Source organism: Rhinatrema bivittatum, chromosome 11 (assembly GCF_901001135.1).
Source record: "Rhinatrema bivittatum chromosome 11, aRhiBiv1.1, whole genome shotgun sequence".
Taxonomy (NCBI): Eukaryota; Metazoa; Chordata; class Amphibia; order Gymnophiona; family Rhinatrematidae; genus Rhinatrema; species Rhinatrema bivittatum.
In genome coordinates this window covers 101174659-101202244 of record NC_042625.1, presented here as the reverse complement: position 1 = coordinate 101202244, position 27586 = coordinate 101174659, and the positions used below count along the sequence as shown (strand labels likewise).

At 47.0% G+C, this 27586-nt stretch overlaps 1 protein-coding gene across 1 annotated transcript in view; it reads right to left on the bottom strand.

Moving 5' to 3' along the window:
* Positions 1-17880, bottom strand: part of KIAA1522 (KIAA1522 ortholog) — a 47980-nt gene extending 30100 nt beyond the window's left edge. The window contains exon 1 of the mRNA XM_029619092.1: positions 17593-17880. Within this exon, the coding sequence (XP_029474952.1) occupies positions 17593-17767 (175 nt within the window). The 5' untranslated portion in view covers positions 17768-17880. The remainder of the gene's footprint in view (positions 1-17592) is intronic.
* Between the last annotated feature and the right edge of the window lie 9706 nt (positions 17881-27586).

Below are 27586 nucleotides of genomic sequence, written 5' to 3'. Positions count from 1 at the left end.
CTCACCAAAGCGCATGGAAACTGGAGCCCCGACATCAAGCGATAGTACCTAGCAAAAGTGTGCAACGACTTCCCAGCAAATTTCATGCTGAGACACCTGCTGTGACTCAGCCCAAGAAGTCGCCTGAGAACACATCGAGTGCGCCCCTAAACACCTCCACCCCGGCAGCAGGTGCCCTTTAGAAATATAAGTCACCTCAATTGCTTCCTTCAGCCATCGTAAAAATGTAGCTTTAGATGCCTTACTTCCCTTCTTTGGGCCACTCCACAGTACAAAGAGGTGATCCGAACTACGGAAATCATAAGTGATCTTTAGATACCTCAATAATGCAGGCCTTCCATCTAAGATCCTAAGCTCCCCCTGCATGAGGCGCAGAGGAATCCAAATCCAGAAAAGCTGGAAGCTTCACTGTCTAAGATGGATCACCAAGACTACCTCAGGCAGAAAAGGCACCATGCATAAAGATACCCCCGAATCAGACATCTGTAGGAAGGGATCTCGACACAACAGCACCTAGAGCTCCGAAATTCTCCTGGCTGAACAAACAGCCATCAAGAAAATCACTTTAAGAGTCTAGTCCTTCACTGTAGCTCTCACACAGTCCTCTAAGGACTAGATTCAGATTCCAAGATGGACAAATGTTCCGTACCTGAGGACATAAGTTCTTAAGTCCTGTTGGAACCGTATAACATCCAATTGTGCGGACAGAGGATACAATTGCACCTTACCCTGAAGACAACCTAGTGTCGCTACCTAGACTCTCAAGAGAGTTAAAGCCAGAACCTTTCTGTAGAAAAGCCAAAATATGCAACACCATAGCCTGAACAGGCTGAGGCTGCACTTCATCAACAGCAGACCAGGACATGAAGATCCTCCAAATTCGCACATACGTCAAGAATGTAGAAGGTTGCCTAGCCTGCAATAAGGTGGAAATAACCATTTCAGACTATCCCTTCCATTTCAGTTGTGTCCTCTCAAAAGCGAAGCCGCAAGACAGAAGTGAGCCGCCTGACCCGAAAATATTGAGCCCTGGTGGAAAACAGTCAAAACCTCAGGGGCCCATCTATGGCCATGTTGATCAGATCTGGGAAGCATGGTCAATGTGGCCACTCTGGAGCTACCAGGATCATGTTGCCCAGATGTTTCTCTACCCACCGTAATTTCTTGTCCACCAGAGGCCACAGAGGGAAGAAAAAGAAGAATCCCTCAAGTCCACGGCAGCACCAGAGCTCTAATTTCTTCCGTACCATGTTCTGTTCAGTGGCTGTAAAACTGCAGCACCTTGCACTGTTTTCTTTGGTCAGGATACTCCCATCTTCCATGAATGAGACAAATTGCTGCCTCTGACAACTCCCATTCCCCAGGGTCTAACTTTCTCCAACTGAGAAAATCCACCTGAACATTGCTCAGTCTGGCGATGTGAGATGCTGGCTCTGCCCAGAGAATCTACTCCTGGGCCTCTCGATCTGCTGCCTGATTCTTTTTTTTTTTTTTTTTTATTTAAAAATTTTTTTTATTAAGCATAACACATAATACAGAGAACTACTGTAGTAAGTCTAACCAATTGTATACATGTTGTATAGCAAACTAACAGCAATGTATGCTGCCTGATTCTTGGTTCCACCTTGACGGTTGATATAGGCCATCGTCGTTGCATTGTCTGATAGGATCTGTACTGGAGGCAGTGTAACTTTGGCAGACAGGCAAGCAACGCGAAATGCACCACTCTCATCTCTAACCTATTTATAGACCATGAGGCCTCCTGTTTCGATCATTGGCTGTGCGCCAATTGATCCCGACACACCACCCTCCATCCGGAGAGGCTTGTATCAGTGGGGACTGTTACCCAATTCGGAAGCTCCAATTTCGCACCAAGCTCCAGTTTGATGGAAGTAAGCACCACAAAAGACTGTCCCTGGCTTCCCCCTCTAATGGAAGAGGAAGATGAAACTCTTCCAATAACAGATTCCAGCAAGAGAGAAGAGCCCCCTGCAGAGGCCCCATATGTGCAAACGCCCAATGCATTAAAATTTCAATGTCGATGCCATAGAACCCAAACCTGTAAATAGTCCCAGACCTTGGGCACTGAAAGGTCTAGTAGAAGCTTAATCTGACTCTGCAATTTCAGTAATCTCTCTCCATGAGAAACACTCTCTCTGCCAGCGTGTCAAACTGAGCTCTAAGATAGTCTCCTTTCAAACTATGGAGTAAATGGCTCATTGCTAGGTTCACCACCCATCCTAGAGTCCTCAAGCGCATCGATACCTTTTGTACTGATTGTCGACAGCGGTCCTCTGATTTTACACGAATGAGCCAGTCATCCAGACATGATGCACCCACACACCCTCCTTTCACAGTGTGGCTGCCCCTATTACCATCATCTCGGTGAAGGGACATGGAGCAGTCACCAGCCGAAGGGAAGGGCTGGAAAGCGAAAATGTTCCCTTAGGACCATGAAGCTCAGGAATCTCTGGTGCTCCGGCCTGATGGCTATGTGCAGATACGTCTCTGTCAGGGCCAGAGATGCCAAGAACCTTGAGAGCCGCATTTACCTTCTTTTAAATCCAATATCTCTTGAACTGGATACAGGGGGGAAAGAAACAGGACGCTTAACTTAAAACTGACCAATGACCACACTAAGTGTGTTCGAGGTCTGAGCCAACAAACTCAGCAAGAAAAAAATCTGAGAAGAGTCCAAAGCAGCTCAATCATATGCAATTTCTCCCTCTTCTAGAAGCAAGAAAGCCAATTCCCCATCAGAATCCTCCATTCCCAAACGTCCTACCAGACCAGTCTGTACAAGTGGGATTATCCTTCAGCAACAGATGGAGGCAGAGACCAAAAGCTCATCATTGAGCCCCTTCTCCATATAAGCGTCCAGTGCTACCTCAGCAGATGTGCAGACAGATGGACGAATGCTGTAGATTCATGGAACAGAAATGAATGGCTCCAGGGCAATGGCACTCAGTAGTGTCGCTTTCCCTAGCATAATCTGGGCCGAGATCTTCCCTTCCCCAGTGTTTCAGTCTTTCTGGTTTCCTGCGGTGCTTAGAGGTAGCCATTCACTGAAAAAGACTCCTACTCAATGGAGTCTGAGTTCCAGTGCCCAGGAGCAAGCACTGGAGGAGAATTCCCTGTGGCTTTACCTTGGTGGCTCCAGCAGCAGGAGCTGAGGACTGGGCCTGACAAGGTACCAATTTCCCTGGGGGAAAGGGGCAACAGGGCAGATAAGCCAAAGAGGGAGACATGAAAACAGTGCGGGTAAGTCTTAGCGGATCACAAGCCTGACTGCAGAAATGGAGCCCGGGAATCCAACCTTGTTCTCATGGTAGCAAAGCTCCAGCCACAACCACTGCCGTGAAACTCAAGAGCCCAGTAAGACGACGCCTTGCTGTGAGTATAGCAGAACTGATTTTGGGGCTGGGTGAGCTCCCTTGTTCAGGCTGGAACCTCCTTGGGAGAGAGCTGTACCTTGCTCGGGCCGGCACAGCCAATTAAGCTGGCTAGCCAGGGTCAGAGAACCAGGAGAGGAAGTGCCTGAGTGGTTAAGATAAATGACAAGTTAGCAGGAAAACCAAGGCTTTCAGCTTGTTTGTTACATTGTGCAAAGCAATTCATCTCCTGTTTCTTGAGATTCACATTTCTGGAGAGCCTGGGTTCAGATCCCATATATCAGAGCAAAATGCAGTTTACGAGGGCAGACTCAGCCTGGCTTGCCGAATGAGACGTAGAAATGAATGTTTCCTCACTCCCCCTCAGAGGATGGATCTATATCGGAGCCCACAGGCCAAAACCCGCTCTCTCCAACATCTCTCTCTCAGGGAAGCTTCTACCCTCAGGCACAAGGGAGGAGGAGGAGGAGGTGGAGAACCGACCGTTGCTCACTTCCCACTCCAGACACCATAGCCCGAGGGGATGTCCCAACATGGTCAAACACTTTGAGCATCTAAACAGCACTGACACAGAGAGAGAGTGAGGACTAGATTGGTATCAGATGACAGCAAGGTGCGTGGACCTGTTTGTCCCCGGTGCCTAGCTCTCCTGAACTTCAGCTCTAGGTGGCCTCCTGGGTGCACGCGTACAACCTTCCAGGACGCACGCAAATACGCGTTCAAGACCTAGGTCGCAGTCGCCCAAGTACATGCGCAAATGCGCGCACTTGTATAGGCCATGGTCATACGCGCACAAGTACCCATGCAAATATGCGATGCAGCGTAGGTCGTGCCTTATGTGCAAAAGTACCTAGGCAAATACATGCTCAAGTACCTGCACAAATATGCATTTCAGTCCAGGTCACGCCCTTCTGCGCAAAAGCACCTGCACAAATACGCACTCGTCTGGGTCGCAGATGTATGCGCTCTAATCTAGGCCACAGCCGTATGTGCACAGGTCCCCATGCATGCAACCGCCATGTGGCAAGAATGCATGACCGCACCTAGCATACGGGAAAAGAACGCTACCATGGCCTACCACACGGCTAAGCAAAGCCTGCTTGCACCTTCAGCGTGTTTAGGCCCAGATCCGTTTAACATCCAGCACTGAAAATCACTGACCTGAAGAGCTTCTCAACAGCTCAGGCCACTTGACCTGCCGAGAATCCATGGAGACTGGGGCTGAGCATCAGCATCCACTAAACATGCTTCACACATAAGCAAAATAAAACCGGCAGGAGACCTCTACCAGAACCAGAGACCCCTCCTCAGTGCCTCTCTGCAGCTCTGCGGGACAAGGAATCGCCGGCGATAGCTGAGGAGGGGATTCCCCTGCTGCTAGGGAACTGTAAAATGGCCGCCGTTTCCATGCTGACAGGGAAAGCCTCAGCGCTAGACCCCGTCATCCACGAGGCTTGATCTACCAGTATAGTCATGCTCAATGCTGACTCTCGCTGCACGCACACGCTATTCCTCCCCACACCTGTGACACCACCAACACCTCAGCAGCAGGCAGGGGAACAATCCCTCAGCGCCACGGAGCCAACACCAGGCAGAGAAGCTGCTGAAAACCCTCATCACTGAGCTCCGAGCTGCTCCCCTGGAACCCCAGTGCTGTTCAGTGACAGTAAAACTCTCTGTCTCCATCTGCTGGCAGGGTTGCAAAACCCAGGAGTCTGGACTGATCTGGGACATACAGGGAATGAGATTTTAATTCAACTGGTGGCTTCCAATACAGTTGGAACATTTTCTGTATCTTTTGTCCTAGTCATGGCTTTGTTTTTTCATGTTCTCGGGTAATGAAACGATTCCATATGGTAAATGAGGGCTTACTCTACTAAGCACTGTGGGATCTCGCCTTTGGCAACAAGTAAGTATCCTGAATGTGATCTGCGGGCCTCTCTAGCTGCTGCTTGCATCTGGGACGTGAGCAAGGACTCTTAGGAGCTCTCAGATAACGCAATAAGAGGCCCCTGGAGCAGGTCAGGGCTGGAGCAGCGGTTGAATTCCCAGGTCTGGCTTTAGTCCTGCTCCCAGAGGGCGTGGGGTCTGTGCCCCTGGCTAGGAATTATAAAATAGCTAATGGCAGTACTGAGCTGGATACAGCCCCAAAATGCAGGAGGCAGCACCAAAACAGTAACTTTGCAAGAACTGTCTTTACGGACATGCACATTTTTTTCTGACTGGCTGACTAACATGGGGCTCTGTTTATAATTCCCTTTGGCCTTATTCACTATGCCGAATCCATGCAAAGTCCTGCCTCTTCCCTTCATCTCACACTCCTAGTGCAATCGGGAGTCTCCCTCCCCTTCCCGCTTTCTCAGTTACTGGTAGAGGAGTAAAAGGGAGACCCTCTGCAAGAGCAGAAGCAAAGGAGCGAGCCTGGTCAGTGTGGCTGAGTCAGAAATCCAGGAATGAATAATGCAATGGGCGTGCCAGTCCCGAATTACACACACACAGCCTGCAAGCATTGTCTGTACCCTCACAGGACATACAAAAGCAATTTACAAAGGGAGTCTCTGTGGGAAGCCGTAGCAATGGTCTCTTAGCAGGGCTATTTCTGCAAAAATGCCTGAATAGGAGCTGCATGGGAAGGTGGAAGATTCCCTCTCTATGTAATCGCTGCCCCGCCCCTGCAGATTTCCAGAGGCTGCAATTCTGAAATCTGCTCCTATTGCTGGGAAGCCATGAGGTTTGCAGCAGTTCTCAAAGAAGAAGTAGGAACGCACTTTACTTTTAAAAACTCTGCTGGGAAAAAGATACCTGCAGGATTTGCACTCGTAACGCAGGCATAAGCACCCCCAGGCAGAGAAGTTAATGCCGGCAATCCGTGAGGCTCGCTTTCCCGCCGCAGGCAGCAGAGCCCGACGGACCCCTTTGTTCATCACAGCAGAGCTCATGCAAAGCAAGTAAGAGCATGGAGCTGCCGCTGGGGCAGGAGGAGTAGCCCTGGGGGGGGGGGGGGTGTGAATGCACACTTCCCCTGTGAGAAGGCCACCTGCACACTGGCCTGCATCCAGATGACCGGTGGCGAGTGCAAAGAACTTGGGGTTTCTTCTTTCGCTGAGCCAGACTCAGTGAATGCCTTCTTCCTGCTGGAAAACTCTATTAAAGATTTACCAATGTGATCTGCAGTTTAAAGTGCAGAGGTACTGGACAAGTGCCACATTTACTTCTTGCAAAACACGAGCACCGCTCTCACCCAGGCACTGGGAGGCAAGACATTTCAATCTTAGCTTCTCTCACTTCCTCTAGTTCATCTGTTAAAGAAGTGCTTTGTACAAGGGGTAAATCTGCTCATCTACCAGGGAGAAAACCTTCTGCTCTGAAAGATCTGTGGGCAGACAGCCTAAGCCTCCTGAGCAGATGAAGAACTGCACTCCTGCTACCCTTTTCCCTTCACGCAGACTGGAAGGGCATCTTGTGGCTTTTCTTTGTACGGATCAGAAAATGTGGATTTTTCCAGGTCCCAGGAATGACTTTCCATGGCGCTGAAATACTCCTACAATATCCATGTGAGTGCATATTGAGCCCACGCAGCTTAAAGCCTTTATCTAGTGCTTCCTGCAGTGTAGCACTAGCAGAGTCCGGGGCCCCTCTGCTCTGGAGCAGGCGGGGTCATCTCTCCAGATAACAAGGAAGACCCTCCCTCCTCCTAAACAAGAGCCGGGCCTGGCACTAATCCAATTCCTCCAGCAGGACATTTATTTCTGCTTTTACATCTTCCCGGTTTGGGTTTTTCCTCTCATCTACAGTTTGTTTCAAGGGTTCTTGAATAAATAAATTTACAAAACAAGATTAAAAAAGGAGCGGCTGGGCCTTATGCTTCCTATTTGATGTCATTTTGTGCGTTAGGTTTCCACGAGGCCAAACTTGGTCATGTCCAGGACTCCCAGCCTGGGGGGGGGGGGGCAGAGCCTTTCACGGGGGCCCGGGACTCCCAGCCCGTGGGGGGGGAGGGGGGAGCAGAGCCTTTCACGGGGGCCCAGGACTCCCAGCCCGTGGGGGGTGTGGGACCCAGGGGCAGAGCCTCTCACTGCCTCCCTTAAGGCTGCTCTTATCTCATGGTTGCCGCTTGCCTCTGAAATGGAGAGAGACCCACAAGACCTGGAGCAGCGAGACAGAGAGACGGACGCGATGAGACAGGAGGACGTGCTCCCCACTTGTTACACAGCAGAAGGAAAACCCATCAGCGATGCTCGAACGTAAACCTCCCCTGTGCCAATGTTAAACGTTGCTACACGAGAGAGAGAGAGAAACCTTTCTGACCTCAGCGCCCTCTGCATGAAGCTGGCGCGCCCGCGGGCCAGTGACCTCATGGCGCCTCCCACGCTCAGCACGGTCACCCTGGGGGAGAGGAAGCGCTGCCAACCTGGCGCGCCCGGGGGTCAGTGACCTCATGACACCTCCCAGGCTCAGCACGGCCACCCTGGGGGAGAGGAAGCGCTGCCAACCTGGCGCGCCCGGGGGTCAGTGACCTCATGACACCTCCCAGGCTCAGCACGGCCACCCTGGGGGAGAGGAAGCGCTGCCAACCTGGCGAGCATTAGGTGCCTCTGGCACACAGCTGCACAGGTCCTGGGGCAGGATCCCAAGAAATGTGCACAAAACCTGGGCATCTGCCACCAGCTCACGAAACCACGGCCCAGGAGGAGGAGACACGGCAGAGGGACAGAGGGAGAAATTGGCTGCAGGAAGGTTATTGAGGGGCAGGATGAGTAACTGCAGGGAGGAGGAAAAGAGAAGGCACTGGGCATAGGGAGGAAGAGCCTATCAAATAAATGCAAAACACAGCAAAGTAAAAAAAGAGTAAGTAGAAGAAAATAAAAAGATTCCCAATTTTTGGGAATAGTTTTATACCCCTGGGTATAAATTAGGAGTCACGTCAAATGTCACAGGTCATCCACCTATTGCCCCTTGCTAGGGGGCAGATTCAGTAAAAGTTGCGGGAGAGCGGGCGATTCAGTATTTAAATGAGGGCCCGTGGTAAAAAGAGGCACTAGGGACACTAGCGCAACCCTAGCGCCTCTTTTTACACAGGAGCGGTGGCTGTCAGCGGGTTTGAGAGCCGACGCTCAGTTTTGCCGGCATCTGTTCTTGAACCCGCTGACCTTTTTTTTTTTAACTTAACATATCCAACCCAGCTCTCTGCTTCTACGGCAGGGGGAATGAAGAAAAGTGGATCTATATACAGACAACAACCAACAAGGACTGAGTTACATAGTCGGGGTAAACAAAGGCATGGGTGTAGCTTACTTATTGCAGCGGTTACTACCCCTAACTATGGTAGATATTTCACTTAGATGCAGCTCCATCACTGCTCTCTACATTAATGGTGGGGGTGGAAGGGAAACAGAACCAAAAGGTTACTAAAGGCCGAGAGTAACATAAGTATGAGAGAGAAAAAAAAAGTGCGTAGCTTGCTGGGCAGACTGGATGGGCCGTTTGGTCTTCTTCTGCCGTCATTTCTATGTTTCTGACAGCCACAGGTCCGGAAACCGGACGCTGGCAAAATTGAGCGTCCGGTTTTCAAGCCGCGGGCTGATTTTAAATTTATTTATTTTTTTAAACTTTTGGGACCTCCGACTTAATATGGCCATGATATTAATACGGCCGTGATATTAATACGGCCGTGATATTAATACCGCCGTGATATTAATACCGCCGTGATATTAATACGGCCGTGATATTAATACCGCCGTGATATTAATACCGCCGTGATATTAATACGGCCGTGATATTAATACGGCCGTGATATTAATATGGCCATGATATTAAGTCGGAGGGTGCACGGAGTTTTTACTGCTTTTCTGTGCACTTTCCCGGCGCCGGCAGAAATTAACGCCAGCCTTTGTGTAGGCGCTAATTTCTGAAAGTAAAATGTGTGGCTTGGCTGCACATTTTGCTTTCTGAATCACGCGGGAAGGACTAATAGGGCCATCAATGTGCATTTGCACGTTGCCGTCGCTATTAGTCTCGGGGGGGGGGGGGGGGGGGGGTTGGACGCGTGTTTACGATGCGCTATTACCTCTTACTGAATAAGGGGTAAAGCTAGCGCGTGGAAAACGCACGTCCAAACGGGGGCTAACAGGTTTGCATGCAATCTGATCCTTGAACTTGAAGAAGCTAAAAGCTGCATCTCAGGGGCCACCCAAGTACTTGGGCAGGCTCCAAGCACTGAAGAGCCATTTCAGCAGCCTGCCACCCTGGGACATGGCGCTTTCCTGCCATCAGCCTCCCCCTGCTTCTGCCATCCAGATAAAGAAGCTGCAGAAGAGGACACAGAAACATGAGAGGCTTCAGTGCAGCCGCTCCTCCTTCCTGTGAGTCATCCTGAAAGATTGCAGGCAGCCTGCCCAGACACCTCCACAGGTTAGAGAGAAAATCCTGGGCTGAACAGGAGGGCTACAGACCTCACCTGTCCTGAACTGGAAAACTTCTGAAAGACCACCAATTACTTTGCTCCAATCAGCCGCACTTCAGTGGTAATTTCCTTGTTTTGGGTTTTTAGAGCTGGGGAAGGAAGGTTAACCAGCCGTTTCCTCCCAGTCCATTGCATTTCCAATTCAATCACAACTTCTCTTCCCTTCTGTCCTACCCAGTCCATGAGAGACCTCTGCCATCACATCTCCTGTCCCTGTCCCTCCCACCCCAGCAGCTCTGCTCAGCTCGGGGAGAAGATGCACACTGCATCAGGAGAGAGGTGACTGGGAGCAGACCACAGCCTGTTCCCCTGCACAGATTTGCCAAACGCACACCATTCTCAGAATGCACTGTCACCTCCCCTGACCCAGGGAAAAGGTGGGCAACGTTCCTACATTCAATCTAGCCATGTAAATGGCTTTTTAAAATTGCCCTCCAAGTGGCTGGAGGATGAGGTTAGTAGCATGGGCAGCGGCGGATTCACGATGAAGATCGGCCCAGGAGATACCACGTGGTCTGACGAGCGCGGCTCTGTCATGGCTGCGCTCGGCAGACCACGTGACTGGCGTGACCGGCCCACCGGGGGATGCCCGATCCTCCGACAGGCCAATCCCCCCTGAGCATGGGACAGACTCAGTGTTTGGGTCCTCGCCAGGTACTTGTGACTTGGATCGGCCGCTGTTGCAGACAGGACGCCGACTCAGGGGCGGATGCAATAAGACGCGCAGTGGACACGGGTGCTCGTACTGAGCGCCTGTTCTCCTAACACGCGCGTAACCACATCCCCTGGGCACCCGATGCAATATTTAAACGAGGGGCTGCGTAATAACGGAAGCGCTGGGGAGGATTATGCATCGGGCGCTCAGTACGAGCATCCACTTTTATCCGCTTCTTCTGGCCGATTTTGTAAAATTTCTCCTGAGCTCTTGACTTAGCGCCAGCGCCCGAGGCTGGCGTTCGTTTTACCGTTGGGCGTCCTCTGATTTCCTCATTGACTTCACGTGTGATGAGCGCTATCGGCTAAGCGTTTGTTTGGGCGCGAGTTTTGGAAGTGCTAATCTGCTTACTGCATCGGGCGCTAATCTAGCACACGCCAAACGCCTAAACCTGAGCGCTGGGCTGAGCGCACTTTATTGCCAGTGAGGCATATCTTACGCTCTAAGTGGTTAAAATGACAGAATAACAATAGTAAAATAAAGCCAGAGGACAAGGCCAATTCCCAGATTCAGGCACCGTTCAGTGTTGTCTTTGGTTAGATTACTCAGGTGGGGGGCAAGGGGAGGGGGTCCTGCCCCTCTCTGAAGCAGGGGGGCGAGGGGAGGGGGTCCTGCCCCTCTCTAAAGCAGGGGGGCGAGGGGAGGGGGTCCTGCCCCTCTCTAAAGCAGGGGGGCGAGGGGAGGGGGTCCTGCCCCTCTCTAAAGCAGGGGGGCGAGGGGAGGGGGTCCTGCCCCTCTCTGAAGCAGGGGGGCGAGGGGCGGGGGTCCTGCCCCTCTCTGAAGCAGGGGGGCGAGGGGAGGGGGTCCTGCCCCTCTCTGAAGCAGGGGGGCGAGGGGCGGGGGTCCTGCCCCTCTCTGAAGCAGGGGGGCGAGGGGAGGGGGTCCTGCCCCTCTCTGAAGCAGGGGGGCGGGGGTCCTGCCCCTCTCTGAAGCAGGGGGGCGGGGGTCCTGCCCCTCTCTGAAGCAGGGGGGCGGGGGTCCTGCCCCTCTCTGAAGCAGGGGGGAGGGGGGCCTGCCCCGCTCTGAAGCAGGGGGGGGGGGGTCCTGCCCCTCTCTGAGCAGGGGGGAGGGGGTCCTGCCCCTCTCTGAAGCAGGGGGGAGGGGGTCCTGCCCCTCTCTGAAGCAGGGGGGCAAGGGGAGGGGGTCCTGCCCCTCTCTGAAGCAGGGGGGCAAGGGGAGGGGGTCCTGCCCCTCTCTGAAGCAGGGGGGCAAGGGGAGGGGGTCCTGCCCCTCTCTGAAGCAGGGGGAGGGGAGGGGGTCCTGCCCCTATACAATTCAAGGATTTAAGCTGAAGTAGCTCTCCCCTTCCCCATCTGGTGCTAAGTTAGTTTCTAAGCAGTTTTGTTTGCCTTTTCCGTCTTCTCTTCTTATGCTGCCAGCCTCCCATATTTACGCTGTAAGTTTCTGCAGCCTCAGCAATGTACGATGTGAGATCAGCGCCCAGTGACCCTAATGATTTACGAAGGCCGGGACATGTGCAGAGGTGAGGGACGTGGGCTGGAGCCTGCAAAGCCGAGGAGTCACAGGATTCAAAGTCCCAAAGAGCCAACGCCTAAGGTGCACTTTTACCACATTACTCCCGACGCAGGGAGGAGCTTTACCTGCACAAAACCTGAGCGCACTCCATGCAAACGGGGGGCTTAAGCATTCCTTCCACTCCTGGTCAGAGGCCTGGATCTGCAGCCGGGGCCCCTCCCCCACCCGCGACGGCAAGCGGCCGAGGCTCCACGGTGCATTTAACCTGACTGCAGCCAGAAAGCTGGCTAGGAGCACAGCAGAAGTTATAGCCCAAAGGCTGGCGTTCATTTCAGCTGGCGCCGGGAAAGTGCACAGAAAAGCAGTAAAAACCTGCTTTTCTGCGCACCCTCCGACTCAATATCATGGCGGTATTAATATCACGGCAATATTAATATCACGGCGGTATTAATATCACGGCGGTATTAATATCACGGCGGTATTAATATCACGGCGGAATTAATATCACGGCGGAATTAATATCACGGCAATATTAATATCACGGCAATATTAATATCACGGCAATATTAATATCACGGCGGTATTAATATCACGGCGGAATTAATATCACGGCGGAATTAATATCACGGCAATATTAATATCACGGCAATATTAATATCACGGCAGTATTAATATCACGGCGGTATTAATATCATGGCGGTATTAATATCATGGCGGTATTAAGTCGGAGGCCCCAAAAGTTAAAAATAATTAAAAAAAAAATGTTTAATCGGCTCGCGGGTTGAAAATCGGACGCGATTTTTACTGAATCAGCCTGTCAGAGAGGTCAGGAAGCCAGGAGGATGTCTGGGTCCCCACCTTATGGCCGAGTTCCTCCCTGGTCTTTGTTGCTGACATCCCAGAAGAGCCTGGACCTATTTTGGGGGCCTCCTCTTATGCTATTTGCTGCCCGTGATCCTGGTATTATTGAGAACCCCCTCAGGACACTCCAAGCAGCTTCATTCTGGCCCGATTGCTGCGCTGGGATCCTCGCTCTGCTGTCTCCTCCCTCAGTTCCACAGAGAGCGACAAAAGGGAATCTGCACAGGCTCAGCCAAACATCCAAAACCAAGGGGGAGCCCTGCCCCCCTCTCAATAATCAGGTGGTGGGGACAGGGCAAGGCTGCTGAATGCTAAACCTTTCCTCACTGCCTGAGGTCACCAAATAAGTCAGGCTGGGCCTCTGTTATCAGGCCACAATTAGAGATTAAAGCAACATAATCATAGCAGCAGGACAGCAGAAAAAGACCGAATGGCCAATCCAATCTGCCCCTCCATCCAGTCAGCACTCCCTCAGGGAAACCCCCTGTATTTATCCCATGCTTTCCTGAATTCAGATTCTGTCCTTGTCTCCACCACCTCCACGGGGAGGCCGTTCCATGCATCCACCAACCTCTCTGTAAAGAAATATTTCCTACGATTACTCCTGAGTCTACCTCCTTTCTCCCTCATCCCATGCCCCCTCGTTCTAGAGCCTCCTGTGCGTGGAAACCTCTGAGATATCTGAATGTCTCTATCACATCTCCCCTATCTCGTCTTTCCTCCAGGGTTTTCATGTTTAGATCTCTAAGTCTATCCTCATGTGCTTTAGAATGAAGATCACTGGCCATGTTAGCAGCCTCCCTCTGGCCCAACTCCATCCTGTTTCTATCCTTTTGAAGGTGGGGTCTCAGTATTCCCAGTGAGGTCTCACCAGGGTCCTATACAGGGGCAATATCACCCCCCTTTTCTGCTGACCAGTCCTCTCTCTAAGCAGCCAACTACTTTTCATAAAAGTGAGATGTTGGAATAATTAATAATGTTCCTAATTCCACTAGCTCCTTGGGTTTTCTACAGGCTGCAATTCTTTATTGAACATCACAGCCTGCAAGGAATCAATCCATTTTTATTCGGACCCACTATAATTAGAAAGACTGTTCACCACCTTCTATGAGAGCACCCAGGGCCTACTAAAAAGTCTCGATTGTTGAGAACTTCAAAGAAAATCTGTCTATCAGGTTTGCTCACCCGCCTGTCACTGTATCGCTGGCAAAAGCACCCGCTGCACAACTGCAGAACGCCAGGCCGCATTTACCCAGACTACCAGCTTTTTAGTTTTTGACTGAAATATATTTTTATTATTAAAGAACAAGAAAACAATCACTCGTACATCACAGCACACATTGCACATAGAAAGTACAATTACACAAAGAAACAGCCCTCCCAAGCATCCATAACATCGCTGACACGAGTAAGAAACAAAACCCATGCACATACACGATAAAGGACGAGCCAACAACCCAAAGAGATATCACCCCCACCAGTGCAGACACACGAGGAAAGCATGCAGGAGCTAAATGGGAACCTGAGGGTTTGGACACGGTCTTGTATTTTCTTGGTGTCCTCACAAACTGCACAGCTGCAGAACGACAGGCAGCATTTATCCAGTCTCTATCAGCTTTTTAGTTTTATTTCCACAAGAATTACAGAACATGTGTGGCAGGAACCCCACCTTGGCTCTCCCAGTGAGTGAACGCTTCTCCATCATTACAGCACCGTAGCCTCCAGTTCCCTGTCACTCCTTCATCCCTCAGCAGTCTATACTCCCTTCTCTCTCTCCTTCTGATGAACACCAGGAAAGCAGGAGGAGATTCTAACCCCATCATGAAGAAGCCAAGAATGCACCCAGAACCTCCACGCAGGAGACTTGACTGAACTATCCCTGACATGTGAAGGAAAGTCAGCAGGTCCACGTTGAATGAACCATTCTGGGATTTGTACTTCTGCACTGCCGAGCATGAAAAGGATTTTGCTATACTGTGCCTCGTGCAGGGCAGAGAATGTCCTTTCTCACAGAAGGATCTGCCTTACATCTCAACTACAAAGGCTTCTGCAGAGATCTTTAGATCTGTAGGGTGATCATCTTTGACAACGCAGCTGAATAAGTCATTTAAAAGTGGCAGGCTCAGAAAACTGGGCACCTGCACACGCTTTTCCCCCATTGTTCTGCTTAAGGTAATGTTCAGGGAGAAGCCCTAGAGACAGAAGAACGTCACTTCCATAAACCAGCCCATATCCGGTCCTGAAATCCTAGGAGTTAAAACAAGGACTGTGCATCGTGGAAGGAAATGTGTTACACTGGCATAGAAAAGTAACGAGGAACGAAAGTAGCAATCATATCATGTCTGTCGCTTCCAGGTTCCCACCCACTCCAGAAAACCTGTCCTTCTCTGGAAACGTGGCAAGGTTACCAGCTCAGCTCCAAGAATCCCCATTCAGCACTCATGTCCTCAACATGAACAGCAGCCAGGACACAGCACTGGGGCAAAGGAAAACAGCAAGAGTCAGGTAAAAAGAGAAACGAGACCATTCGGCCCATCCACAGCAAGTACTCAGCTCAACAATCCCTACCACGCCCTCCGAGATCCCTTGTGCTTGTCCCATGCATTCTGTTCTCCTTGGGGAGGTCGTTCATAGAACATAAGATTTGCCATTCTGGGTCAGACCAAGGGTCCATCAAGCCCTGTATCCTGTTTCCAACAGTGGCCAATCCCGGTCACAAGAAACTGGCAGGATCTAAAGGGGTAGAGAGATTCCCAGCTGCTTATCCCAGGGATAAGCAATGGCTTTCACCAACTCTACCTTAATAATTGTTTATGAACTTTTCCTCCAGGAACTTGTCCAAACTTTTTTTTAATGCAGCTACACTAATAGCTTTCACCACATCCTCGGCCAATGAATTCCAGAGCGTAATTACGTGTTGAGTAAAAAATATTTTCTCTTATTAGTTTTAAATCTATCACCTAGTAACTTCATTGTGTGTCCCCTGGTCTTTCTTCCATGCTTGCACCACCCTTTCTGTAAAGAAATTACTTCCTTAAATTACGCTTAGGTCTATGTCCTTTCACTCTCTACTTCCCATTAGAAGCTTGCCTCCTGTGCATGAGAATCTTGGAGAGATTTAAGCATCTCTATCATATCTCCCCTCTCGTCTTTCCTCTATAGTACACATATTTAGATATTTTAAGTCTGTCCCCATATGCTTTACACTTGAAGAACACAGACCATTTTAGTAGCCACCCTCTAGACCAACTCTATCCTGTTTATATCCTTTTGAAGGCGTGGCTTCCAGAACTGTACAAGCAAATAAGTTTCTTCTAGTACGTCACATAGCTGCTGCACAGGGGGAGGGACTGGAAGCTAGAAGGCTGCAGGTTCAAATCCCAATATTCCCATTTGGCTGGGGCACTTCAGGGATGTGAAACCTTCACACTCACTCATATACAAATGCATCTCGTCGTGCATCATTCTAAATACATGTAAAGTGCTCGCATACATCTGCATGTGACCTGCACTGGGAGATGCATCGCCACCTCTGAGGAACTACCTGGCTTATTGTGAAGATATTCTCAGTCAATTAAATAACAGGAGCCTCCACACAAAAAGATCAGGAGAAAGGCACTCACAGAGCGGGCTGATGTGGGGTTACCGCAGACACTGGGGGCGCAACCCATAACTAAATCCACCACATACAGCCCAGGAAACAACTAGAGGAAGCAAACAAGGCAAAGGGCTGAGGATGCACTGAGAGAGACAGAGCAGTGCTCCTAGAAGCCATAATCAATACTCAAAGCACCTCTGTCCATTATCATCAGGGCTCCTTCTCCCCAGCACTCGGGGCCCCCTAACTATGTTGAGGTGTCCTGAAATAAATAGAAGACATGTTGGGAGGTAATGACTCCTCATATTATGCCAATGTTGTGTAAGAGGCTGGACATCCTCCAACTTCCACAGCCTGTGACCTTCTGACTCAGCAATGAGAGAGAAGGAGCTAGTGAACCAACAAGCAACAACGGTTTTAATGCAGAAATGCAGGGACTTATATAAAATGGTCTCCTGTACTGGAAAGCCTAACAATAGGCTTATGAAAAGGAATCATAATCATCCTGAGAGAGTTGTGAGCTAGGGCTGGGTTTTAGCTGCTCTTGTACTAGCAGTAAGCAGGAATCAGAACTGGCCTTACCTCGGCAGGGTGCAGGGCAGGCTGCGAAAAGCTGTGCTTACTCTGCCCTGCTTGTCAAGGGATTCTCACACACAGGCGCCCTGCTAGTGCCCTAACTCCAAATGTCCCTCTATTAGAGGCGAGGGGGCCTGTGAGGTATTTATAGACACAGAAAGCCAATGCTTTCAGATAAGGCTGATCAAATATAACCTGACCAGGTCTTTATCATGCCGCAGAGGCAGCACTCACAGCCCACAGGAAGGGCTCGCACACAACAGTGACACCTGGTGGCTGGATTGCAGGGCCACCAGCTAAGGCAGGTGACCTCAGTGACCGAGGGCGTTTACAGAATGGGGGGGTCCCAAGTCCTGACAGTAAAGACTCGGTGGGACCGGAACTTCCAGAGGAGGAAACTACCGAACCCCCCCCCCCCCCCCCCCCCCCAACCGGAGACAATCTCCCGCCCCCGCCAGTCCTTCCCAAAGCCCAGCGCGGAGGCTGGGCAGCCTGCAGGTGTCCCCCTCACCTTTGCTTTCCTGCTTCTTGCCTTTGCCTTGCTCCCCCTCGCTCTTTTTCTTCTTCTTCCTCCTGGCCCGGAGCCAGCTGAAAGCCCTGCGCAGGGAGCCGGCCTTGGACTTCTTCTTCTTGGGGGTCGGGGGCTCGCTTCCCGCGGGAAGCACGGGGGAGCTGCGGCCCGACATGAGCTAGCGAGGCGCCGGCTGCATGGTGCCCTGCACGAGCGCCGCTCCCGCCGCGCGTGAGTCAGCGGCCGCCGCCTGCACCAATTCCGCATTCCTGGGCCCGGGCTCCAGGGGGCGGGGCTCGCGCGCCAGGTGCGCGGGCAGGCTCCTCCCTCCGCCTGCGCCGCAAACATCCGGCTCGTGCAGTGCCCGGGCAGCTGCAGCCTGCGCCCCGCTCCCCCGACCCCATTCACTTTACCGTGAAAAAAAAATGGAAAGTCAGCAAATAAACCCGGGAGAAAGTCATTGCAAAGATCCCATTATATCAATGTCTCTAACGGACATTCAGATGAACCAGCAGGGCTCGCCCATGTCGCATCTCAAGGAAAAATGAGAACATAAGATTTGACAAACTGGGTCAGACCAAAGGTCCAGTATCTGTCTCTGATAGTGGCCAAGCCAGGTCACAAGTACCTGGCAGGATTCCAAGCTGCTTATCCCAGGGATAACCTGTAGATCTCCCCAAGTCCACCTTAATAATGGTTAATGGATTTTTCTTCCAGAAACTTCTGCAAACCTTTTTTAAACCCTGCTACAATCACAGAACATAAGAAATTGCCATGCTGGGTCAGACCAAGGGTCCATCAAGCCCAGCATCCTGTTTCCAACAGAGGCCAAACCAGGCCATAAGAACCTGGCAATTACCCAAACACTAAGATTATCCCATGCTACTGATGCAATTAATAGCAGTGGCTATTCCCTAAGTAAACTTGATTAATAGCCGTTAATGGACTTCTCCTCCAAGAACTTATCCAAACCTTTTTTAAACCAAGCTACTGGGAGAATGTCATTTCAAAGATATGCGCATAACCCCCGAAAAACTGCCCCTTCCACCCCCTGGGTGTGCCGAGCCTATGTTACATAGGCTCGGCGGCACACGCAAGTCCCGGGACGTGTGTAAGTCCCGGGGCTTTCCTGGGGGGAGGGGGCGTGTCACGGCCAGCGTGTCATCGGGGGCGTTCCGGGGGCGTGGATGCAGCCTACGGACCAGCCCCCGGTCCAGAACATGGCGCAGCGGCGTGTGCCAGTTACGCCTGCCTTGGGCAGGCGTAACTTTTGAAATAAAGATAGGGGGGGAATTAGGGCCGGGGGGCGGGTTAGTTACGGGAAGGAAAGGGAAGGTGGGGGGGAAGGGTGGGGGGGAAAGGGAAGGTGGGGGGTGCCAGAAAGAAAGTTCCCTCCGAGGCCGCTCTGCTGATTTTGCGTAGCCTTGCGCGCGCCAACCCTGGATTTTAAAAGATACGCGCGCGTGTACTTTTTAAAAATCTGCCCCTAACTGCGCTAACCACATCCTCTGGCAACAAATTCCAGAGCTTAATTGTGCGTTGAGTGAAAAATAATTTTCTCCGAGTAGTCTTAAATGTGCTACTTGCTAACTTCATTGAGTGCCCCCCTAGTCCTTCTATTATCCGAAAGTGTAAATAACCGATTCACATCTACTCGTTCTAGACCTCTCGTGATTTTAAACACCTCTATCATATCCCCCCTCAGCCGTCTCTTCTCCAAGCTGAACAGTCCTAACCTCTTTAGTCTTTCCTCATAGGGAGCTGTTCCATCCCTTTTATCATTTTGGTTGCCCTTCTCTGTACCTTCTCCATCACAACTTTATCTTTTTTGAGATGCGGCGACCAGAATTGTACACAGTATTCAAGGTGCGGTCTCACCATGGAGCGATACAGAGGCATTATGACATTTTCCGTACTATTAACCATTCCCTTCCTAATAATTCCTAACATTCTGTTTGCTTTTTTGACTGCTGCAGCACACTGAGCCGATAATTTCAAAGTATTATCCACTATGATGCCTAGATCTTTTTTCTGGGTGGTAGCTCCTAATATAGAACCTAACATTGTGTAACTACAGCAAGGGTTATTTTTCCCTATATGCATCACCTTACACTTGTCCACATTAAATTTCATCTGTCATTTGGATGCCCAATCTTCCAGTCTCGCAAGGTCCTCCTGCAATGTATCACAATCCGCTTGTGATTTAACCACTCTGAATAATTTTGTATCATCCGCAAATTTGATAACCTCACTCATCGTATTCCTGTCCAGATCATTTATAACTATATTAAAAAGCACCAGTCCAAGTACAGATCTCTGAGGCACTCCACTGTTTACCCTTTTCCACTGAGAAAATTGACCATTTAATCGTACTCTCTGTTTCCTGTCTTTTAACCAGTTTGTAATCCACAAAAAAACATCGCCTTCTACCCTATGACTTTTAAGTTTTCTTAGAAGCCTCTCATGAGGACCTTTGTCAAACGCCTTCTGAAAATCCAAATACACTACATCTACCGGTTCACCTTTATCCATGTGTTTATTAACCCCTTCAAAAAAATGAAGCAGATTTGTTAGGCAAGACTTCCCTTGGGTAAATCCATGCTGACTGTTCCATTAAACCATATCTTTCTATATGTTCTGTGATTTTGATCTTTAGTATTGTTTCCACTATTTTTCCCGGCTCTGAAAGGCTCAATGGTCTATAGTTTCCCGGATCGCCCCTGGAGCCCTTTTTAAATATTGGTGTTACATTGACCACCCTCCAGTCTTCAGGTACAATGGATGATTTTAATGATAGGTTGCAAACTTTAAGGATGCATACCATCTGGTCCAGGTGATTTGCTACTCTTTAGTTTGTCAATCTGGCCTACTACATCTTCCAGGTTCACATCCTCTGGCAACAAATTCCAAAGCTTAATTATGCTCTGAATAAAAAAAATATTTTCTCCTGTTATAAATATACTACTTAGTAACTTCATTGCATGTCCCCTAGTTTTTGTACTTTTTGAAAGAATAAACAATGGATTTGCATTCACCTGTTCCATTCCATTCATTTTTTATAGACTTCTATCGTATCTCCCCTCAGCTGTCTTTTCTCCAAGCTGAAGAGCCCTAACTTCTTTAGCCTTTCCTCATGGGGAATTGTTCCATCCCCTTTATCATCTTGGTTGCCCTTCTCTGTACCTTCTCCATCGCAATTATATCTTTTTTGAGATGCGGCTACCAGAATTATACACAGTACTCAAGGTGTGGTGTCACCATAGAGCAATACAGAGGCATTATGACATTTTCTATTTTATTCACCCTTCCCTTCCTAATAATCCCTAGAATTCTATTTTCTTTCTTGGCTGCTGCTGCTGCTGCACACTGAGCAGAAGATTTCAATATATTTTCAACGATGACACCTCGATCCTTTTCCTGAGTGGTGACTCCTAATGTGGAACCTTGCATTGTATAGCTATAATTTAGATTCCTCTTCCCTAAGTGCATCATTTTGCACTTGTCCACAAAGTTCTTCACATCTTGGCATTCCCATGCATTGCCTCCGCAATCTTAAGCTGCTATCCTACTCGCTCTCTCCGATCTTCCTCAAAAAAACTATTAGGAATTCCTTCCATAAAGTGCATCCACTTAACTGAATCCAGAGATCTAAAGTTCTGAATGGCTGGCCCAGTTTTGTGAAAGTCTGCCTGATGTGGTTAGGGCTGAACATGACTTTTTACACTTCCGCAAATTACATAAGACATACATGTTCACCTATGCTTTTGCCACTTGATTGTCCCAGGGATTAAGAGGTTCCTCTCAATAACAATGTGCCCAGTATTTTAGCCAGAGAATTTCTGGATTGACTTGTCCTTGTTTTGTCTGTGCTGTATTTTGGACTTGCTGTATTATATGTTGAATTATCTACTGTGATTGTTACAGTGTTCTCCACCGAGATTTGTGGATTGGCAGATTATAAATGAAATAAATAAAATTAAACATCATCTGCCATTTGTGTGCCCATTCTCCCAGTCTTGCAAGGTCCTCTTACAATTTCTCACATCTTGTGATTTAACAACTGTAAAAGGTGGGCTGAGTGGTATTATATTACATCATAGAACACACACACACACACAATCTTGTAAAAGCAAAACTCACTTTATTAAATATAGCAAAATTGAGTAGAAAATTGTATAAACAGTAAAGACAATATCAAAAGTGAATATCAGTAATTAGCATACAGCATCACCATAAGCATTACATACATTAATCAAGACAAATAGTTATTGCAATAACAAAGACAGAAATAAAGAAAAGAGTCTATGCAGGAAATACTTTCCTCATAAGCCTTCCTTTCTATAATAGTATCTTCTCAAAAACAGAAGGCTGTACCACGTCAGAGACTCCACAAACTGGCTACCTGTTCACATCCATAGCTCATCTAAAGAATTCTGCCAAAGGCAATTCCTTATATTCCCATTCTCTCTGGCTTTAATCCAGCATCTGCAAGTGTTAAGTGTTCTGACTTGCATTCATATCTCTGACAATAGCCAGCTGTAGCTGGTTAACTTATAGCCAATTAAAGAAGCTGGTACTGCCTGACTTCCAAAAGGTTCAAACATAAGCCTTCACCAGCCTTATCTGTTAGAAAAACAAATATAGAAAGAACAGAGTATCCTGTCTTATCTTCAGCTCATTAGTGTCAAGCTGCATGCTGCAGTTTCAGGCCTCAATGATTCTTATGCTAAGCTATGTGCAATGTACATATATACTGATCCACATTTATCAATTATTGAGGATTGTTTTGATCCATCTATCAACCCCACTGCATTCAAAAATCTTCTGGGAATCTAAAAATAACTCCCTAAAATAATCTTAATACAGTTTTGAATAATTTTGTGTTATCTGCAAATCTGATCACATCTCCCATTGTTCCCATTTCGGAGTCATTTATAAATATGTTAAAAAGCAGTGGTCTCAGAAGAGATCCCTGGGGTACTCCACTATTCACCATTCTCCACTGAGAAAATTGACCATTTGTCCCTACTGTTTTCTTTTAAACAGTGCCCAAGTCACAATAGGACATCGCCTCCTATCCCATTACTTTTTAATTTCCTCAGAATTCTCTCATGAGGGACTTTGTCAAATGCTTTCTGGAAATCCAGATACACTATATAATTGCCTCACCTTTATCCATGTTTATTTACAGCTTGAAAAAAATATAGCAGATTGGTGAGGCAAGACTTCCCTTGGCTAAATCCATGTTGGCTTTGTCTCATTAAATTATGATTATCTATATCTTGAGTAATTTTGTACTTTATGATAGAAACTATCATTTTGCTTGACCTTGACATCAGGCTCACTGATCTGTAGATTCCTGGATCTCTCCTGGAATCCTTTTTAAAAACTGGTGTTACGTTGGCAACCCTCCAATCTTCAGGTATCATAGATAATTCTAAAGATAGTTTACAAATTATTAATATTATGTCTGCAATTTCATTTTTCAGTTCTTTCAACACTCTGGGATGTATACCATCTGGTCCAGGTGATTTGCTATTCTTTAGTTTGTCAATTTACCTTATTATATCTTCCAGATTCACTGAGATTTGTTTTATTTCCTTTGAATTGTCATCTTTGAATATAATTTCTGGCATGGCTATCTCCATTATTTCTTCCTCAGTAAAGACTAAAGCAAGGAATTCATTTAATCTCTCCCTTAGTGCCCACTTTTACCCTTTGATCTTCTAGTGGTGCAACTGATTTCCTTGCATACTTTCTGTTTCGAATGTACCTGAACAAGTTTTTATTATGAGTTTTTGCTTCCATGATAAGCTTCTCTTCAAATTCTCTTTTTGCTTTTCTTATCAATGCTTTGTTTCTAAGTTGCCAGTGCTTATGCTGTTTCCCATTTTCTTCATTTGGATCTCATTTTCATTTTTTTTTTTTAAAGATGTTCTTTTAGCTATAATAGCCTCTCTCACTTCACTTTTTAACCATTTAGCTTTCTTTCCACCTTTTGTAATGAATGGAATAAATCTGGTCTGGGCTTCCAACACTGTATTCTGTATGATATTTCAAAAGTAGATATTTATTTTATTCTTTTAGCACTAATGCTAAGAAAGGGAGTAAATAGTCTCATATTAATTTGATCAGATCGGTCCATATGAACTGGAATATCACACACATGAACCAGTCGCACCCCATTCTATATAAATATACAAGTCTTTCCCCAAACATTGTTACAAAACATCCAGAGGCATCAGGTGAGACAAGACACAAAAATGACACAGAGGTTGGTAGCACCTTAAAGGCTAACAGATTTATCGAGGCATAAACTTTGTGGGACAAGAATCCACTTTATCCCATGTATCTGACAAAGTGGGTTCTTGTCCTTGAAAGTGTGCCCCAATAAATCTGTTAGTCTGTAAGGTGGCACCAGACTCTATGTCATTTTCCAAACATGATTGCCACTAGTATTCATGGGAAATGATTACAGAATAAAAAATCTAATAAAGCATTAACACTTTGAACTCATACAGGATACAAAGAAGGGCAACCAAATGATAAAGGGGATGGAACAGCTCCCCTATGAGGAAAGGCTGAAGAGATTAGGGCAGTTCAGCTTGGAGAAGAGTCGGCTGAGGGGGGATATGATAGAGGTCTTTAAGATCATGAGGTCTTGAATGAGTAGATGTGAATCACTTATTTACACTTTCGGATAATAGAAGGACTAGGGGGCACTCCATGAAGTTAGCAAGTAACACATTTAAGACTAAGCGGAGAAAATTCTTTTTCACTCAACGCACAATTAAGCTCTGGAATTTGTTGCTAGAGGATGTGATTAGTGCAGTTAGTGTAGCTGGGTTCAAAAAAGGTTTGGATAAGTTCTTGGAGGAGAAGTCCATTAACCGTTATTGATCAAGATGACTTGGGGAATGGCCTCAGCTATTACTGGCATCAGTAGCATGGGATCTTCTTAGTGTTTGGGTAATTGCCAGGTTCTTATGGCCTGAATTGGCCACTGTTGGAAACAGGATGCTGGGCTTGATGGACCCTTGGTCTGACCCAGCATGGCAAGTTCTTATGTTCTTACTGTTTGCTTTTTGTACTTTTGTATGTATCCTCTATATCCAGCTCCCACTCCCATTGAGACTGTCCTTCTTACTAGGTTTTAAAGACAGACACGTAGACACATAAGAAATTATTTCAAAGACTGCATATATAGTATAACACCAGGATTGTAAATAAATGTCAGTTTTGACAACTTACATACTGCCACATCCTGGGCACTGAATTGAGACCCACATTTCAGCCCCACCACTATTGAAACTCCCGCTTTTGGAACAAATTTCAGCTATCTCTGCTTTCCTCAGCTCTCTGCAGTGTACCTCAAGGTAATTGCTGCTTTCTTCCATGCCAGAGACAGGCAGAAACGTCTATAGCAAGGTACTGTGATATTTTATATAATACTTTTCATACAAAATATCTTATTCTCCTCTATCTAAAAGGGAGTTTCTCCTTCACCACTCTCCTCTCCTGTTTGAAGACTCAGGGGATGAAGTCTATAACTGAAGGAAATGCTTTGGAAGTAAAATAAAACACATCATGAGATCTGAAGGGCCATACAGGAGCAGGAGCAGGAGCCTAAAGATCTATATTGCAGCGTACTAGACCTAGGGCATTTTCTATTGTGCGTCCCTGTGAATTGAATAAGTTGCATTGGAATTGCGCTTAGAAGTGGATTATAAATCCTTCTGTAAAAAATTAAAGGCTCATCTCTTTATACAGGCTTATTCAGAATAATTATTGCAAGTTTAGGTGCAGTTCTGGACGATTTTAATGTTTGTTTTTTATATATTACTATATGATGTATTTTAACAATGTTATTTTTTATTTGATGCTGCCTATTTTATTGTATATATTTTAATGGGTATATGATAATTGAAATCTGCACTGAACATTTTGGGATTTGCAGAATATAAACATTTTTAAATAAAATAAATAAAAATAAAGATGGAGATGTCAGGCAAGAGTTAATGTCTCAGCTGACGGTTCTAGCAGCAAGGCAACAGTAGTGTTCAGATTGTTCAAACTATCAACATGCCTGTTTTATGGTTTTCCCTCATTTGGTATTCATATATTTTTGTTTTCATATTGCTCTGATGTATTTTATTTTTTATACTGTTTTATAACTTAATGTATGCACGTTTCACTATGGTCCCACCCATTTTTTCAACATCTTCTTGTATGAGTCTACATTTCAACTGTTTAAGCTGTATTCCTAATGTATATGTATCCGTGGAATGGCTTATTTCTTACCTTTATTTTTCACCTATATTGCCCAAGTGCTCCAGGCAAGGCACAAAATATAAATACAATAAAAATCACAATCAAAGCTAGAAAGTAATATCAGCTAATAGGAACTAAAAACACAGAAAATAACTATGAAACTCTCCAATATGTATTAATAATCATGCAATCTGCCTCTATGATGTTCTCTTGAGGATCAGCAGGGCCGTGCCCTGATTTACTTAGATTCATAATGGTCGTACTGGCTAACCAGGGAGAGCTGTCAGTCCTTAATCACATCTATAACATAGGAAAATAAAAATGAAAAGGAAGTCTTAATAATTTACTTAGAATCAACCGGATTATTTACATTTTTGCTAGTTCTGTAACTTTACCATACAGAGAACAGTAATGGGTTTCTCAATTGTTAACCCTTTGCACCTGAAGTCACTGTTAGATTTCAGGTCTTGATAAATAGTTCTTGTTGCCATAACAGCAAATTTCTTCCTAAAATGCTCTAAGCAAAATATATTAAGCAAGAGCAAGGTAGAAGAAAGGCTGTATTGTGACAGTGCAGTATAGTCTAGTTCAAAACAAAAGGTAGAGGTTTCAGATCTGGATTTCCAGGATCAAGACACAAGGGACAGTGATAAATAAACCCAGACACGGAGACAACATAAAGTGTGAATGATAACATCTGGGGCTGTGAAATATATTCACAAAGGAACTGAAGGAACACAAGCTTCAAACCTGTGCTGCTTCAGTCCCTTTGCATGTAGGCTGTCATGTGACCAATAAATGTGCAGATTATTCTCCGGGCCTATCCTTTCCAGAGACCTCTAGGTACTCCTAATTCCCAGGCAAAACAGACATTTTGAGAATTACCCATAGTTCATCACAAATGTATTAAGTTAGTCCAATCAAAAAGTCTGAACTAGAATGCCAGTAGAATAGAGAAACTTAAAAAAAAGCTTTGGACAAGTTTCTGGAAGCCAGGACCATTAACATTTACTGTCATCCATAAAATCTTCTCTGACCTTGCTGGGCCTCCCTCCAGCTCACATGGCACCTTGTCCTTTCTTGATTAGAGTTTGGGAGTTGACACTCCCTTCCTCAGCTCCCAAAAGCTAGTCAAGATACGTATTAAGTTAGTCCTATAAAAAGGAATGACCTTTTTTTTTTTTTGTTAATCTTTATTTTCTTGCATTCAACTGTAAAGAATCAGAGGCAATAACTTTTTTCTCCAGTCTAGCCCCATATTAGTTATCATCCTGGGACAGCTCAGCAAGAAGAGCTGTGCTCTCTCATAAAAGCCACTCAACATGATGAGCTTTACTCTCTTATGTGAGCTTTACTCTCTTATGTGAGGTGTGCTCTCTTCATAAGCCACTCAACATGATGAGCTTTACTCTCTTATGTGAGCTGTGCTCTCTTCATAAGCCACTCAACATGATGAGCTTTACTCTCTTATGTGAGCTTTACTCTCTTCATAAGCCACTCAACATGATGAGCTTTACTCTCTTGTGCGAGATGTGCTCTCTTCATAAGCCACTCAACATGATGAGATTTACTCTATGTGAGCTGTTCTCTCTTCATAAGCCACTCAACATGATGAGCTTTACTCTCTTATGTGAGCTGTGCTCTCTTCATAAGCCACTCAACATGATGAGCTTTACTCTCTTATGTGAGCTGTGCTCTCTTCATAAGCCACTCAACATGATAA